This window comes from Callorhinus ursinus, unplaced genomic scaffold (assembly GCF_003265705.2).
Source record: "Callorhinus ursinus isolate GAN/ISIS: 27379988/994484 unplaced genomic scaffold, GSC_fseal_2.0 scaffold10, whole genome shotgun sequence".
Lineage (NCBI taxonomy): Eukaryota > Metazoa > Chordata > Mammalia > Carnivora > Otariidae > Callorhinus > Callorhinus ursinus.
Genome location: NW_027397072.1, coordinates 19,446,122 through 19,462,655, shown reverse-complemented (window position 1 = coordinate 19,462,655; position 16,534 = coordinate 19,446,122). Strand labels below are relative to the sequence as shown.

The 16,534-nt window shown below is 38.2% G+C and overlaps 1 protein-coding gene and 1 pseudogene across 4 annotated transcripts in view; one reads left to right on the top strand and one right to left on the bottom strand.

Annotated features, from left to right (window-relative positions):
• ATAD2B (ATPase family AAA domain containing 2B) overlaps positions 1 to 7,956 on the top strand; it is a 161,507-nt gene extending 153,551 nt beyond the window's left edge. For all 4 annotated transcript variants that reach the window (XM_025867806.2, XM_025867805.2, XM_025867804.2 and 1 more), the window contains exons 26-28: positions 1,245 to 1,372; positions 1,677 to 1,805; positions 4,507 to 7,956. In XM_025867806.2, the coding sequence (XP_025723591.1) occupies positions 1,245 to 1,372; positions 1,677 to 1,805; positions 4,507 to 4,548 (299 nt within the window). In that variant the 3' untranslated portion in view covers positions 4,549 to 7,956. The remainder of the gene's footprint in view (positions 1 to 1,244; positions 1,373 to 1,676; positions 1,806 to 4,506) is intronic.
• Positions 7,957 to 14,634: 6,678 nt separating this feature from the next.
• On the bottom strand, positions 14,635 to 15,976 carry LOC112820596 (Golgi-associated RAB2 interactor protein 2 pseudogene; annotated as a pseudogene).
• Between the last annotated feature and the right edge of the window lie 558 nt (positions 15,977 to 16,534).

Genomic DNA, 16,534 nt, shown 5'->3' with positions numbered 1-16,534 from the left:
TGACATGGGACAGGTCCTCTATAAAGTTCTGAAACGGGTGCCTAGGTGGCTCAGTTGATTAAGTGTCTGCCTTCAGCTCAGGTCATGATCTCAAGGTCCTGGAATTGAGTCCCACATCAGGCACCCTGCCTCTTCCTCTGCCCTGCCACTCCACCTGCTTGTGCATGTGCTCTCTCTCTCTGACAAATAAATAAAATCTTTAAAAAAAATAAAGTTCAAACAGTTTGAGTTTGTCTTTGTGTTCCTTCCCCCTTGGCTTCTTCTTAGAATATGCTTACCTAGGGGATCATTACCTAGGGCTTATGGCCTATCTGCCCTCTCTGTCCTCAGAGTGCCTGGTGCTGTCAAATTATGCTCAGCCACCTCAAAATTTCTGTGATTTTTTTTTTTTCCCCCAGTGTGGCTGGTCTCAGTATGATATTGAGAGGAAAATAATTAGATTATAGTAATTCACTCTGAGGTAGGAAAGATCACTAGCCCTATTACACTTTAAATGGGCTTATATATATATATTTTTTTTTTTTTTTAAGATTTTTTATTTATTTGACAGAGAGAGACACAGCGAGAGAGGGAACACAAGCAGGGGGAGTGGGAGAGGGAGAAGCAGGCTTCTGGCGGAACAGGGAGCCCGATGCGGGGCTCAATCCCAGGACCCTGGGCTCATGACAGGAGCCAAAGGCAGATGCTTAATGACTGAGCCACCCAGGCACCCCTAAATGGGTTTATATTTTTAAGAGAAAAAAAAAGTTAGAAACCAGATCAATTTCTAATAGAAATCTGGACAGTGTAAAAGAGAAAAATAAATTTCAGTTAATGTTGAGGAAGATTTTTTTTTGTTTTTACTTGCAAGGGAAATATATAGACAGGTTGGCCTCACTTGGTGTGAGTATCTGCTTTTCTAGGTTACTTCCCTTCTTCCAATTCTGAAAGCTCTAAATTTTAAAATGATGGCTATCATAAAGAGAGTGAAGACTGTTTATAGGTTAGTGTTTAGAGGTGATGATTGCTTTTCTCTTCCTTTAAGTGGATGTGTTTATTGATGATTTTCTGGCATTACGTGGCTTTCATAGTTATGGTTTAATTTCCTTCAGTTTGGGTTACTTACTTAAAAAAATTATCATTTAAAGAATATACCCTTATTCCAAAAAGTTTTTGTCGTGGGTAGAAGAATTTATAGTTGTTTAAGCTTGATTTTTCTTAACTTTTACTTGCTGCAGTGCATTTTTTTTTTTTTTCAATTGTAGGTGCTTCTAAAGTTAAGAAATATCGTAAGTTAATTTTAGAGCAGGCAAAAACAACAAGCCTGGAACTGGTTCCAGAAGAGCCCTCTGAGCCTGTGCCACCTCTTATAGTTGATCATGAGAGATTGAAGGTAAGCTTCGCTATTCCCAGTCAGTCTTAAATGAATGGAAAGAGATTTGAGTATGTTTGTAGGCAGTTGAATAAAAGTAGTTATGATAATCTCTTGCTTTAACCTAGGAATATATGTGCTTTAGGGCTTCTAGTAAAAAAAGAGTTATATGTGTTTTGAGGGGTTTAGAGAATGGTCTGAATCTTCTAAATGTGTCATTGTTATACCATAGCCTATGATGTCTGTTGCTTAGCCATTTGAATATAACTGTTTCAGTGTGAAAATGAAACCAAACTTCACTTTATTCTCTTCTAATTTTTTTTAGAAATTGCTTGATTTGTTGGTAGATAAAAGCAACAATCTGGCAGTTGATCAACTTGAGAGATTATATTCTCTTCTTAGTCAGTGCATCTATCGGCATCGTAAAGATTATGACAAATCACAACTTGTAGAGGTAAGTGCTCAGTTCATCCTTAGAATAAATAAATACGTGCTTTTACTTGTCCCAAAGAAAAAAAGAGGAAAACATTTTTTTTAGTCTGTATCTTTCACCAAGTAACTGAGGAATGTTTTGAAGATTTAAGATTAGAAGACTCATTAAGAATTATAGTTTGAAGAATAAATCTTCTGTATCATTTTATCTCAGGACAGAGGTAATCTGAGATTCTTTGTTTATCAAAACAGAACTTCGTGGTTTCTGGGTTAGCAAATACCTAGAATAGCATGTCACAATTCTCTTGTCCCTTGCTTATTACTGAGATCACTGAGCATATCACTTGGGCCTATGTGGGGATGGCCTCACAGTCCTTACCACTGACACCTAGGCAGCCACAGCTGATTAAAGGAGTGGGCCTGGGCAGTGAGACCTGTTTGCCACCCCATTAATGATTAGAAGAGAGCTTAAAAGTCATCTTATTTATGAGATCTAGTCTTATGAGATGGCCACATGAAGGAGTGGTTGTCCTTTTGCTTAGAGGTGAACCGTTCCCTTTCTTTTTTTTAAAGATCTTATTTATTTGAAAGAGAGAGTGAGTGTGTGAGTGGGTGGAGGGAGAGAATCTCAAGCAGACTCCGAGGCGAGCACAGAGCCTGACAAGGGGTTTGATCTTACAACCCTGAGATCATGACTTGAGCCAAAACCAAGAGTTGGATGCTTAACTGACTGAGCCACCCAGGTGCCCTAACTGTTCCCTTTCTATTTTTTTTTTAAAGATTTTATTTATTTATTTGATAGAGACTGCGAGAGAGGGAACACAGCAGGGGGAGCGGGAGAGAGAGAAGCAGGCTTCCCGCTGAGCAGGGAGCCCGATGCGGGGCTCGATCCCAGGACCCTGGGATCATGACCTGAGCCGAAGGCAGACGCCTAACGACTGAGCCACCCAGGTGCCCGAACTGTTCCCTTTCTAGATAACTCTGGGCCGTAGTGAGTTCTTCCTTATAAATATAAACTTATACCTGTTCATATAATTTACATCATTAAGCCACACTTCTGCTTTTTGAGGTCATCTGAGCAAACATAGACCCACTAAATGGCTAAGTGACTTAGACTCCCTGTTCATTTGCCAGTTAGTTTGTTTATCTGGTGGTCTGATTATTAAATACTTATTGAATGCCTGTAGTTCCAGATACTGTGCTAGATGTTTGGGCTGCAAAAAATGAATGAGACAAATTCCCTGCTCTCAAGGAGCATTTCTAGTATATTAAAGATTTTTATGTAGAGGATGTGATTATTTTCCATGTTCAATAATACTGGACTTGAATCAAAGGGAGAGAGCATTTAAAAGTTATTTTCTAATCACATTTTTATGAATCTACACTGTCATTATACAGTATATAGAAATAATAAGAAACACAAATGAGAAAATAAAAACATCATCCACATCCCACCATCTAGAGGAAACTAGTCAGTGTTAATCTTATGGGATATCTTCTGTCTTTTAAATGTCTAGATGATGGAGTGTCTGGGTGGCTCAGTCGGTTAAGAGTCTGCCTTCGGCTCAGGTCATGATCCCAGGGTCCTGGGATCAAGCCCTGCATCGGGCTCCTTGCTCCGCGGGGAGCTTGCTTCTCCCTCTCTCCCCTGCTTGTGCTCTGTCTCTCGCTATGTCTCTCTCTCAGATAAATAAATAAAATCTTTAGAAAAAATGTCTAGATGAGCATAACACGTGTATAAGTATGTGAATACATATTAAAAATTGGGATCATACTGTATATTCTGTTTTGTAATCTGACTTTTTTCCTTATTCAGTAATAATATGAAACATTTAGCAAGAGTGATTTTTATTGATCTAATATGAGAATTTATTGATCAGATGATAATCTGGCCTATTGTACAGAGATGTAGAATATAATTTCAGATGTTTAAAGGGGGAAAGGAAAACCAAATGTCTTAGATATTTTGGACACTTGGCCATCTGAATAAAATGTGTAGGGTAGAGTTCTTTATTTTTAAATTCCAAAACTTGTTTATTCACATGGGTTGATGTTTGATTAGCTTGAATGGATTGAATACTCTTTAGCAGTGAAACATTTTTCAGTAGGGGACTTGGAACCCTGTAATCTAGGGGCCTTTTTTAGGGAGGAGGCCTCTTTTATAGAGCAGGGATCTATAGCAGAATCATCAGTGAGTGGCATTTCTTGTGGTGATGACAGCGACTCTTTCTGGCTTTTTTTTCCCCCTCACTCCTTTTTGTTTTCATCTCTGATTGGAGTGAATAGCTATGGGAATAGTGCCTTCTACTTTTCGTACAAGTTTTACTATACTGAATACATTCATCTTGCTTTGAGAGAATATGAGTAAAGGAGGGGCTCAGGCTCTGGAATGAGGCTACCTGTACTCAAATTCTGACTTTGTTGTTTATTAGCTGTCAAATTATTTATATATATAAATTTCTTAGTACAATATCAGGCATAATAAGTACTCATTGAATGTTACTAGCATCATCTTCATTAGCCTAAATATCAAATAGGAGGCATTTGGAAGTGTCTAGGGCAGATAGTCTTATGGAGTAGCTATGGTATTATAATCAGAAAATACTTAAAGCTTAACCTGTATCTAAAATTCTTTCTCTAAAAAGTTAAGTTAAAGTGAATTTTCCCATAATACTTTTGTCTTTTCTTTAATAGATAACATGAACTTTTTTTTCCCCTTGTAGGAGATGGAAAGAACAGTTCATATGTTTGAGACATTCCTATGAACTTTTCAAGATGAGTGGTTTATCCTCTCCAATCTGCTCCTGACAGAGCAGTCTTCTGAGCCATTCAATTTCAAATTGCACCAATTATGTGCAGAGCCTTGGTGTAAAGTGCTCTCTCACTCATTCTTTCTCTGTTGAATTTGGTGCTATTGTCTCAGGTACCTGAAACCAACCAGCCTACAAGAACCAAACAGAACTTCAGAAACACGTTGTATTTTCCACAAATAAAAAATACAACCCCACAGATTGGAGATTTTGGTGCTACAGAAACTGCTCTCACTTCTGCTCCTCTTTTCGTGCACTCTCTTTTGGAGACTTCTCTCTTAGGGAGCAGACCAGCAAACACGAGGAAACTGGATGGGGCAGTTCTAACTGTGTTGAATTGTTTAAACAGTGGGCAACCTGTTTTGTTTTTGTTTTGTTTTTCTTTCTCCTTTCTCCTCCTTTAAGCATATTTGTTTTTATTTTTTCCTCTGGGTAATGGACTGAAACCTATTTTAGAGTTGGCTATGGTATATTCTGGTGGGAAACTGAAGAAACTGGATGAAATTAGATTAGGCTCTTTAGAACTGCCTTTAATGTGCCTTTTAATTCATTTGAGAAAGATAAGGCTAAACAAAAGAATGGGCTTGTTTGTAGCAAATGAATTAGAATGTCTCTTTGGTCACAACCTTGAAAATAAGTTTTGGTACTCTGTGTCATTAAGAAGCAACCAGTGTTTGGTATAAAATGCCTATCTTGTTTTCAAAACTCAATCAAGACAGTCATTAAGCCACACGATATACTAAAATGGTAAGTTTTCCTGTATGGTCTGTTTCTGTTTAAGAAACACATAATAAAACAACAACAACAAATAATACACAGTCCACCAAAAAACTTACACACTTTACAGTATTGCTGACAATGATGACCAGAAATTAGATAGATGGGAACATTCTTTTCCTCTCTCAGTGGCAATTTATAATAGTTATTCATGTTTGAGTTCCCAGAGAAGAATGATTTCATGTATAGTGAATTGTTACTGTTTTGTTTTAAAGCCAGGACTTGCCAGTGGACAGAAAAGAGGAATTTGTCAGAAGCTCCATAAAATTCATTTTATTTATGCATAGTTGCGGGTGAGCTTTGGTATGGTCCTTGAATAACAGTATTAATGTTTAAATCTCTTACCATAAGCTTACCTTCACAACTCTTCATTTTGATTGGAACCCATTTTGGATCTTGTTGAGTGATTTCTGTGAATTGTACTTACATAAATTAATTATGGGTTACTAGTTTTACAAAAACTTTCTACAAATTTGGAGACACAGTCTAGGCAGTTGCAAAGAGGCAAAGGGAGTGCAGTGACATTTTTTTATCAGATGATTTTTAAACAAAAAAAAGTAGAAAATTTTGACAAGTTGGCTTGATATCTTCACTCATTATAGCCGTTAGCTGCAGGTGTGTCTTTCCAATATATGCAACACATGTAGTTTGGGTTTTAATTAGAGCAAATGGTCTTGGACTACTGCAGAGATACTGAGCTACCTCAGCTTTTTGTTTTTTAGTTACCAATAGTGTTTACAGAGTCCTGTAATCACTTTGCCACCGTTTACATGCTGAAGCTAAGGTACTTGTCTCCTTGTCTCTGGCTGTTTGTAGTGTGCCCTATGCCTGCGCAGAGCGCACACTTTGGCCGTAGGTTACTGCAGTAATCTTAAGTGCTTCTTTGCATTTACATTAACATTTTGCGCCTTCTAATTATAGCTTAATTTTTTTTAAATGCCACTTTTTTCTTTATACCTAGTCTATGAAGTTTTCATAATATTCAGTTAGTCATATAATTCAAGATGCTACCCATGTAGACACACTGTATTTTTAAGGTGGGCAAGTGCGATTAACGATGAACCATTTTAAAGGGGAGGTTATTTGAAACCTCTAATTTGATTATTGGGAGGATTTTCATGCTTTCTTTAGTATTTATTACCATCATACCAGTTCAAACTATTTTACTGTCTAATACATTAGCATTTTGTATTTTGATGGAAATTGTTACAGAATTTAAAGATTTGATGAAATAAGATGTAGCAGATTTTTTGTAGCAAGTTTCTGCTAAAAGGGTTTTTTGCAAGTCTCAGGTTCTTGCTGCACTATTTTTTTTTAAATATTTATTCCAGTTACTCTAATTCAAAAGCATTCTGTTCAAGTAACAGCAGCACTTGTGAAAGGAAAAAAAACGCACATGTTCTTAGTAGGTCACTAAATTTGTACAAGTTAATTAAGATTTGAGCCATCAGTGGGTTTGACAAGGGAAATTTATTTATGTTCAGCATTAAAATGCTTCCAAAAGATCAAGTTTTTTATTTTAACCTTGATATAGATGGAGAAATAGGAGGCAACCTCAGTATGATAGGAACTGCCACTTTGAACAGTTTAGGTCTTAAAGAGAAAGCCAATCTAATGCCAAGGGGAGAACAATTAGCTGAAATTGTATCACCTTCTCCGCTCCCCTTTCCCGCCCCCCCCAACCCACATACCAGTTTTGCTTACTTTACAGATATCTGGTGGTTCTATAGTTTAAAGCAGTTTGTGAAATTATCCAAGTGGACTCAATTTTGTTTACTTTTCTGTAAGTTCTTAATTTTTGCTGTATAGCATTGGCAAAAATATGTACAAATTGACCTCTGTTCTTATTTCCTATTGTGAGCATTATAAATGATAGCTCCTGTGTAAAACTTTGCTCTCAGATCAGTAAAATATGTATCACAGCACAGCCCAACAATAGTTAATGCTCAGCTGTGGGGACCATGGGAGCTTTTTGAAGATAATGGAACCGCACTAGGGTTGAAACTGATGGCTGTGGAGTTAATTGTGTTTTTGAGCTTGAATCTCACCTGTGATTAATTTTTTTTGTTTTGTTTTATGTCCTTTCATGACTTGATTTTTTTCTCATATGCCAATGTATTTGTAGGTTTACTGGATTTTATTTTTAGGGAGTGGGGTGGTAATATCTTCCCATTTTTTGATTAAGTTGGTTCAGCTATGGTGCTATTCAGTAGGTATCTTCAGTGTCAGGTCCCGTAGCTGAATGCCATTGTTACTATAATTATAATTTGTAATCACATTGTAAGCTTGAATTTGGACTTGTACCTGCATCTTTGTACATTCAGTTATTTAGATTTTGGGAGTCCTTTTTGGTTTCAGTCATGTATGTCTACTTTGTAGATTAAGTAGACTTCATCAGCTATGGTCTGTTTTGGGTTTATAGTTTAATTTAGAATTGTGTTAAATTGATGTTTTGCATTTGACTTCATTTTACATTAGTTTGAAGTAAATTATTTAATTTTTGAATTCTGGAATTTTGAACATTTACTGTAATTTGTAATATAACTGCTGTGAAATACTTGAATAAAGATGACAAGAAAAACCTGTCTTTCTCTACCCTGATGATGATTGCTGTTGGCTGCAAATGCAGCATACTGTTCTAGCTGAACTCATCTGCTGTGCGGTTCGGGCATGTTGATGTTTACTTATTTAGCTGTGTTCGAGGGATGAGGCAAGAATAGGGTCCCCCTACTGTTCTGCCCTCTTAACTCCTCTGGTTGGCATGTTGATGTTTATTAAGCACCCACCAAAATCTTGTTATAGTGTTCTTTTAGATTTTAGTAGCCCTCACTATTTTTTAGCTAAAAGTTTTTCTGTTGAGGAAGTGTGGTTTTAATTTCAGTTGAAGATTGTCTAAAATGTGTTCTATAGAAGCAAATAGATTACTTCTAAAATTTGTTTTTCTATTTGGAAGACCGCTACAGTAGATGATCAGGTAGTTTGGTTAACTTTTCTTTGATCAGGTAGTTACCAGCATACTTTGAATAGTACATAGAGTTTAAATATGGAGAAAGATTTCATGCCAGGATTTTGAGGGGCTTGTTGCTTCATGGGAGTAGAATGTTCTTGGCTTTAGATTGCTCATGTTTCTGTTGTCTACCCTGAGATACCTTTTCATGTCCTGAGATAGTATACTAATCCTACTCAATAGAAGTTTTTAATTTTTTTTTTTTTTAAATCACAGTAAAAAGGAACTGGTTGAATTTGAGTAAGATTTTGTTTTTATTGATTTTGCATATTGTATTTTTACTTTAAATTGTATATCAAAAGACTGGTAGTAATAAACCTGGGAAACAGATTTTTAAACATTTTAGCCAAATGTTTATATAAGTAATTTATAAGCGCATTTGAGTCTTTTTTTTTTTTAAGAATTTATTTATTTGAGACAGAGAGAGAACACAAACGGGGTGGGGGGGCAGAGGGAGAAGCAGACACTCCACTGAGCAGGGAGCCCGATGCAGGGCTTGATCCCAGGACCTTGAGATCATGACCTGAGTCAAAGGCAGATGCTTAACCCAGTGAGCCACCCAGGCACCCCACATTTGAGTCTTAAGTTTTTAGAGGTCTGGAGAGAAGTTGGGTTTATTTATCCAGTTTTAATTTACACTGTACTCAAAACTACAGTAAAGTGAGAGACTAATCTTTTGAATATCTATTTCATGTTACTGCTATTCCCTAACACCTGCAAAGTTATCTGTTGGCTATCTTTTTTTTTTTTTTAAGATTTTATTTATTTATTTATTTGAGAGAGTGAGAGCCAGAGAACAAGAGTGGGGTGACAGCACAAGCAGAATGAAGGGCAGAGGGAGAAGCAGACTCCCTGCTGAGCAGGGAGTCAGATGCGGGGCTCGATCCCAGGACTCCAGGATCATGACCTGAGCCGAAGGCAGACACTTAACCAACTGAGCCACCCAGGCACCCCTGTTGGCTATCTTTTTAAATATAAATTCCCTCTCTACCTGCCCAGTCTTGTCTGTTACGTCCTAGGTACTATGCTAGACACATTGTCTATCTTTTAGTAGCTCTTAGTCAGCTAGGGGAGGCTAGCGTGTAATGATCATGTGTAATGATCATAATGATCGGTGTGAGAAGGGATATAACAGAAGGAACATGGTGTTTGGAGTTATAAGAAGGGGACCAATTAATTCTGTTTAGGAGTGGGGAAAATGAAACTCTTCCCAGAGGGAGTTGGCATTTTATTTGCTCTGTTTCTTTCTGGCTTTTCTAGATTGTAGCCCCACTTTACCAAAACCTTTTCTTAGTTTTCTTGTAACTTTATTCATACAACTCACCATGGAGTATCTTTATTTTCAACTTACTGAAATCTTGCTTATATTTCAGGGCTGGGCTTAGATTCTCCACGAATACATCTCCCTTACCATATCTTTCCTTTTCAGAACTTGGCTGTATTTTGTAGTGCATAACATAGTGAATTACTAATGTTAGGCAAAACAGTAATTTATTCATGTGGTAAAGGAAGTATGACATTTTTTTCTGCATTCCCTGTAGGAATTTAAAACAGTGCTGGGCCTATAGTAGATGCTTATTTCTTTTTGGCTTAATTGACATAGCTGAAGTTTACTTAAATCATCCTTTCATTGATTCAACAGAATTACAGTGAGTGCCTACAGTGTGCCAAGTACTGTTGCAGGTGCTGGAAATAAAGCAGCAAACAAAGCAGAAAAGGTCCCTGTCTTCATGGAGCTTAAATTCCTTTAGATGTAATGTGCCAGATTTCTGTCATGGTTGGTCAGGTTCAAATTATTTTTTTAAAAGTGTTCTTCTGTCAGTAAACATTGAATGAAACATTTTGTTGTTAAAAATTTACCAAGGACTCTTCCTTTTCTTCTATTTCCCATCTTAGTGAATAGAACCATATCCATCAAGGATCCAAAACCTGTCATCCTTAATTTTATCTTCTTTATGGTGCATCTCATTCTAATCATGCAGTGTCTTCTGTTGATTTTTATCCCTCTAAAATGTCTCCTATCCATCACCCTTTCATCATATTGCAGCTGACTTAATCTGGGCACTAATCCTTTTGTCTGAACTGGTGTAATAGTCACCAATTTCAGAGAATGTAAAGATGGGCAAAGACATAGTGTCTGTCTTCAACAGGATTTTTATAATTTAACATCCTTACATTTTTTTATTAACATATAATGTGTTATTTGTTTCAGAGGTACAGATCTTTGATTCATCTGTCTTACACAATTCACTGCGCTCACCATAGCACATACCCTCCCCAATGTCCATCACCCAGCCACCCCATCCCTCCCACCCCCCACCACTCCAGCAACCTTCAGTTTGTTTTAAGAGTCTCTTATGGTTTGTCTCCCTCTCTGGTTACATCTTGTTTCATTTTTTCCCTCCCTTCCCCTATGATCTGCTGTTTTGTTTCTCAAATTCCTCATATCAGTGAGATTATATGATAATTGTCTTTCTCTGATTGACTTATTTCACTTAGCATAATACCCTCTAGTTCCATCCACGTCATTGCAAATGGCAAGATTTCATTTTTTTTGGATGGCTGTGTAATATTCCATTGTATATATATACCACATCTTCTTTAACATTCTTACATATTTACTATGCACTAGGGACTGTTCTGAGTGCTTTACAAATACAAATACACTCTTAATCCTTTGAGAACCTTATGAGCTGTGTGTTATTATTATTCCCATTTTACAGGCCAGGTAGACTGGGACATAAAGTAATTTGTCCAAGGTGACACAGCCAGGATTCAGATGCAGGCAGTCTGGCTCCAGAGTTGATGCTCTTAATTGCTATGCTTCACTGCTTCTTGTGGGGGTAGAGAGATGTGCATACATGTTTCAGTATACTACGTATGGCACGTGCTACGATTGAGTTATGCGTAAGGTACAATGGGTGTACAGGAGGAGCATTTAGCCCAACCTCAAGAAAGCCTTCCTAAAAAAAACTGATGCCTGAGCTGAGGCATCAAGATGGGAAAGGTTTTCTAGGCAGAAGGAACAACAGAAGCATGTACTGAAGAGTAAAATAGCTGCAGGGCAAAGTACAAGCAGTTCCTAATCACCAAAGGTCAACATTTATTTAACACACTCATTTGAGCAATGCCGCTTGCCAAGCACAGTTCTTGGCATTAGAGTTACAGCTGAGGACAGGACAGCAAGGTCCCCGTTCTCTTGGAGTTTATAGGCTAGTGGGCAAAGAGTAAACAAGATGTTACCTAACAGTGGCCAATGCTTGGGTGATAAATACAGTAGTAATCACAGCAGCAAACGTGTGAGTGATAGGTACTGTTTTAAGGATTAACCATTTAATTATCACAGCATCTATGAGGTAAGTTCTATTGTTGGTTCCACTTAACAGAAGGGGATACTGAAATACAGGGTTGGTTAAGCAACTTGCCTGATGAGGCTACACGGCTAATGAGTATGAGCTGGGATTCCACTTTGTGTGGTTTCAGAGTTTGGATTCTTAACTGACCTATCATTAAGCGTAATGATGATTTCATTTGCTCTCATTCAGATTTTTCTCCCCTATTAGTAAACATTTTTTTTTTTAAAGATTTTATTTATTTGACAGAGAGAGACACAGCGAGAGAGGGAACACAAGCAGGGGGAGTGGGAGAGAGAGAAGCAGGCTTCCCCTGGAGCAGGGAGCCTGACACGGGCTCCTGGGATCATGACCTGAGCCGAAGGCAGACGCTTAACGACTGAGCCACCCAGGTGCCCCTAGTAAACATTTTTGAGCTGTAGAATACTGCAGAGAATGGTACAACATGCATGTTCCTGTCATCCAGAATTAAATGTTAACAGTTTATCATAATTATATTACTTTTTTATTTAATTTAATTTTTATTTTTTAAATTTTTTAAAAAAGATTTTACTCATTTGTGAGAGAGAGAGCAAGCGAGCATGAGCGGAATGGGGGAGAGGGAGAAGTAGACTCCCCGCAGAGCAGGGAGTCCCGCCATGAGGCTCCATCCCAGGACCCCAGGATCATGACCTGAGCCCAAGGCAGACGCTTAACTGACAGAGCCACCCAGGTGTCCCTGTAGTTCTTTTTTTAAAGAACAAAATTCTAGGTAAACTCGATGTCCCCCTTCCTACCATTCCCCAGTTACATTTCCTTTTCTTCTTCAGAGGGAGCCATTCTGATAACTTTGATGAACATCTTTCCCATCTGTTTTTAATTCATTATTTGAGAAGGTAATAGTATGGGGGCTGAAGCCCGAATGAGTCTAAATCCTAGTTATGTCCCTTCTTGGCTGTATGACATGAAGCAAGTTACTTTACCTCCCTGCACATCCGTTTATCTGTAGGAAGGGGGGTAACGATAGCACCCAGCCTGTGGTAGTTACTGTGAGGACTGTGCATTTGAATCAAACACATCGTAATGACTTCAGAACAGTCCCAGGCACATAGCATGTTTTGTATGTTTTAATCATTACCACTGTAATTATTACTGTTTGTATGTGTCCAATATATATATATATATATATTTTTTTTAAATTTGGAAATGCATGAATAGGGTTTAAAGAATGAAGTAGTTCTAGAAGGCTTGTTACAAAAACTAGTTATCCCCTGATTCTTCCTTCTTCCCTTTCTCCCCCTAAAAATGAATATTCTCCCCAGAGCCAGTTGTTTTCAATACTCTTAACTAATTAAGTATGCATCTCTGTATTTCTAAATAATATTTGGTTACCTTTTTTTATTTTCCAGTTTTTGCCTATAACTTGATTTCCCACCATGGAAGAGAATAGTCACAACTGTCCCCCACGCACCTCCACACTTCCTGTTTTCTGATCCTCCCAGTTAGTTTTAATTTTTGTTAGATCATTATTCAGTATTTATATGATTGTGATTATGTAAAAACTCTTGACAGCTGAGATACTTAGGATACTATGGTTGGTTTCCTTTCCTGTACACTTTTTTGTTAATAGTCTTTGTTATTTGCCTAGTTTTCTATTATTTTTTTCATCTTTTTTTTAAGATTTTATTTATTTGAGAGAGAGAGAGAGAGAGAGCACAAGCAGGGGAGAGGGAGAGAGAGAGAACCTTAAGCAGACTCCCTGCTGACTGTGAAGCCCCATGTGGGGCTCAACCCTCCAACCCTGAGATCATGACCCGAGTGAAAACCAAGAGTTGTACGCTCAACTGACTGAGCCACCCAGGCTCCCCTATTCTGATTCTTGATGCATTTTCTTGATTTTGTTTTCGTTTCCTAAAGCTTTTAGAATCTTCACTTTTACCCTGATGTTCTAGAATGTCCCAGACATGTCTGGATGGGAGTCTGTGCTAGTGGGTCTCTCTGCTCTGAAAATTCATGTCCTTCAGTTCTGAGACATTTTCCAGAGTTATTTCATTATGATTTGTTCCTTTTGTTGTTGTTGTTCTCCATTTCTAGAATCACTGTTCTTTAGATATTGACCCTCCTAGACCGTTCTCTAAATTTATTTCCTTCCCAGTTTTAATTGCATATTTAATCTTTTCAGAGCCATTGTTTTCTTGATTTTTAAAGTGTCATTGTGTTCTTGTTTAATGGATGTAAAGTCAGTCTCTCTTGAGGATATTAATAATTATTTTTTCTTTCTTGGTTTTTCTCCTTCCTGCATAGACTCTTTTCCTCCAAGTTGCTTTTCCTATTTGTTTTGCCTCCTGTTTAGTATTGCAGCTTTTTCTTAAATGTTCAGTAATTCTTTGCTATCTGCTCATATTGAAGAGTGGAGGACTAAAAAGCTGCTTTCAAAGCATAGTGTAAGAATATCCAGATGGGAGAGTAGCAGAGACTTCTCTGGAAAATACCATCAGCCCACCGGGAAAAAAGCTAAAGATAGTGACACTGGGGATTCCCTGAGGAAGCCATCCAACCAGATTACCTGACAAAGTTGTATAGATTGGAAATGAGGAATACAAAGTTGAATAAATGTTGGCTTCTTCAGTATCGTTCTCTATTCTTTTAAGAACTGACCCTGAAATTTTGCAGTTTGCTTGGTTATCCCAGTTGAAGTCTCTTAGAGGGAATGCCTTTGTTTTTAGGTTATTTTTACAAACAGGTTTGAGATTTTTGAATATATATATATATATTCAAAAATTTTGTATATATATATATATACACACACACTCCTTTTGTTTGCTCCCACCTTTGCCCTTTTTTTTTTTTTTTTTTTTTGATTAGTAGTAGCCTTTATTTCTGCCACATGGAAGACACTGCTTGGTTCTTCTCTTGTGTTGGTAGTTATTTCTTGAGCCATGCTTGTTTTTTAGTTTAGTAGTTTGTATTTATCTGAGGTGACTGAATCAGTTCTCATGCTCCTGGATTCTTCAGCCTCAAGAGCTGTGCCTTTAAATTCAGTTGTCCTTATTTCAGAGGATCTGGCACTCATCCCTTTGAACGAACTTGTCTCACTTTCTTCTTGAGTCAAGGTAGTATGAAAACATCGTTCACCTTGGAAAGTCAGTGTTACATTTGAGATGGTGCCATGTTTTGAGGGTTCTCTGAGCTCGTTCTTAGTTTTTGCATCACGTAGACACCCAGACTTCAGAGTGTTTCCTAGTTTTTCCTTTTCCTCTTGCTTGGCCCTTAGTATGTCATCATTTTCAAACACCACCGTGACCTCTGAGCAGTTTGGGACATCACAGAGGTCTGTGACTTCTGTGACTTCTGTGACTTCTATGACAATATTTATATCTGGGGTCTCTCTAACCTCATTTTCTGGAACATCTGTGATGTCGGTGACATCGGTGACATCATCTGTGAAATCTGAGAAATCAGTGCTTTCTGCAGCATGTACGGGGTCTGAACATGTGCACAGGGGTGGGCTCTGTAGAGCTGTGAACGCTGCAATATCCATGATGTCCGTCGAGCCTGTGATGTCTGTGCTATTTGTGACTTCTGAGAGGCTTGAGACTTCTGACAGTTTGGAAGCTTTGGCTTTCTCCTCATTCAAGAGGGAGATGAGTTCCACCCACTGACAAAAGAGGGCGTCCTGTTTACACGCAGGGGCGCAGAGCTGTAGGTAGTAGGCTCGATCACTCACCAGCTTTACTTTGAGGCGCATATTCTCAGCATCGTGCACAGAAAGAGTCACAAACTGCAGAGGGAGAAACCTGGTGAGCACCAGGTTCTCTGGCGAAGGAGATGTCAGGAGACTTTGAAACAGGGGTTCTGTATCTTTCTGAGCTTCAGGGGTCAGATGTGCCAGAAGCATCACACTGGGGGTCTTGTGGGTTTTACTGGAAGAGCAGATGCCTACAGTCACCCAGTTGGCTCGGTTATGAAGGTAAATGGATTCACCTCTCCTGTTAACCTGAATAAAATTGCTCTCTAATATGGGAGGAGATACAAAAGGGGCATACTCTCCTCCATTCAACATATTTTGAAGATCTCCTGGATCTTGGGAGGGTGGGATGGAGATGGCATCTTGCTCATTGATCCTTGTGGTAGAGTTCCTATTGTTCTTCTTCATGGTGCTCAACTCAGGGCCAAGCCACAGTCCTCTCTCGGAGATGAAGTTCTTAACTCATTTCAGTTTGGGCTTCCTCCTTTTCATGATGAAGTTGGAAGGTAGGACGTGCGGAGAAGTCCCACCTTTGCCCTCTTAACCTCCTTTCATTTCCTTTCATTAGGCCAGTATATTAGATCCAAGAACTCAAAAGGAATTACAGTGTTCTTTGGAAGATTTTGCCCTGATGGCTTTTACCTTTTAGGAGCAACAATTGCCTTAGAGCACTTGGAGGTGATGGAGTCAGGTTTTCTCCTCACTTTGACTTCTATTAATGCCAACTATTTTCCTGACAGCACCTCTTGTTCCAGAAACAGAAATGATTGGTTTATGTAAGACAACTTGGATTAATAGTCCTATGGTTAATGGCAGGTCTGAAAGGCCACATACCAAAAGTCCGAAAACTCTCTGATTTTCTTATCAGAATTTCTATTTCTTTCTGGAATTCTGGATATCTAGAATTTTTTCAGGTTAGTGTTTTAATTAACAGAAGAAATATAGCTTCAGGGAAAGAAGTCTTATACTAGCTAATCCTTTTGTACTTGTTCCTGATGACCTACCTTCAAGCCAAGAAAGATGAAGGAAAACTGGACTGGAGAAAAAAAAGGTGAGTAAATCAGAAGAAAGTTTAGT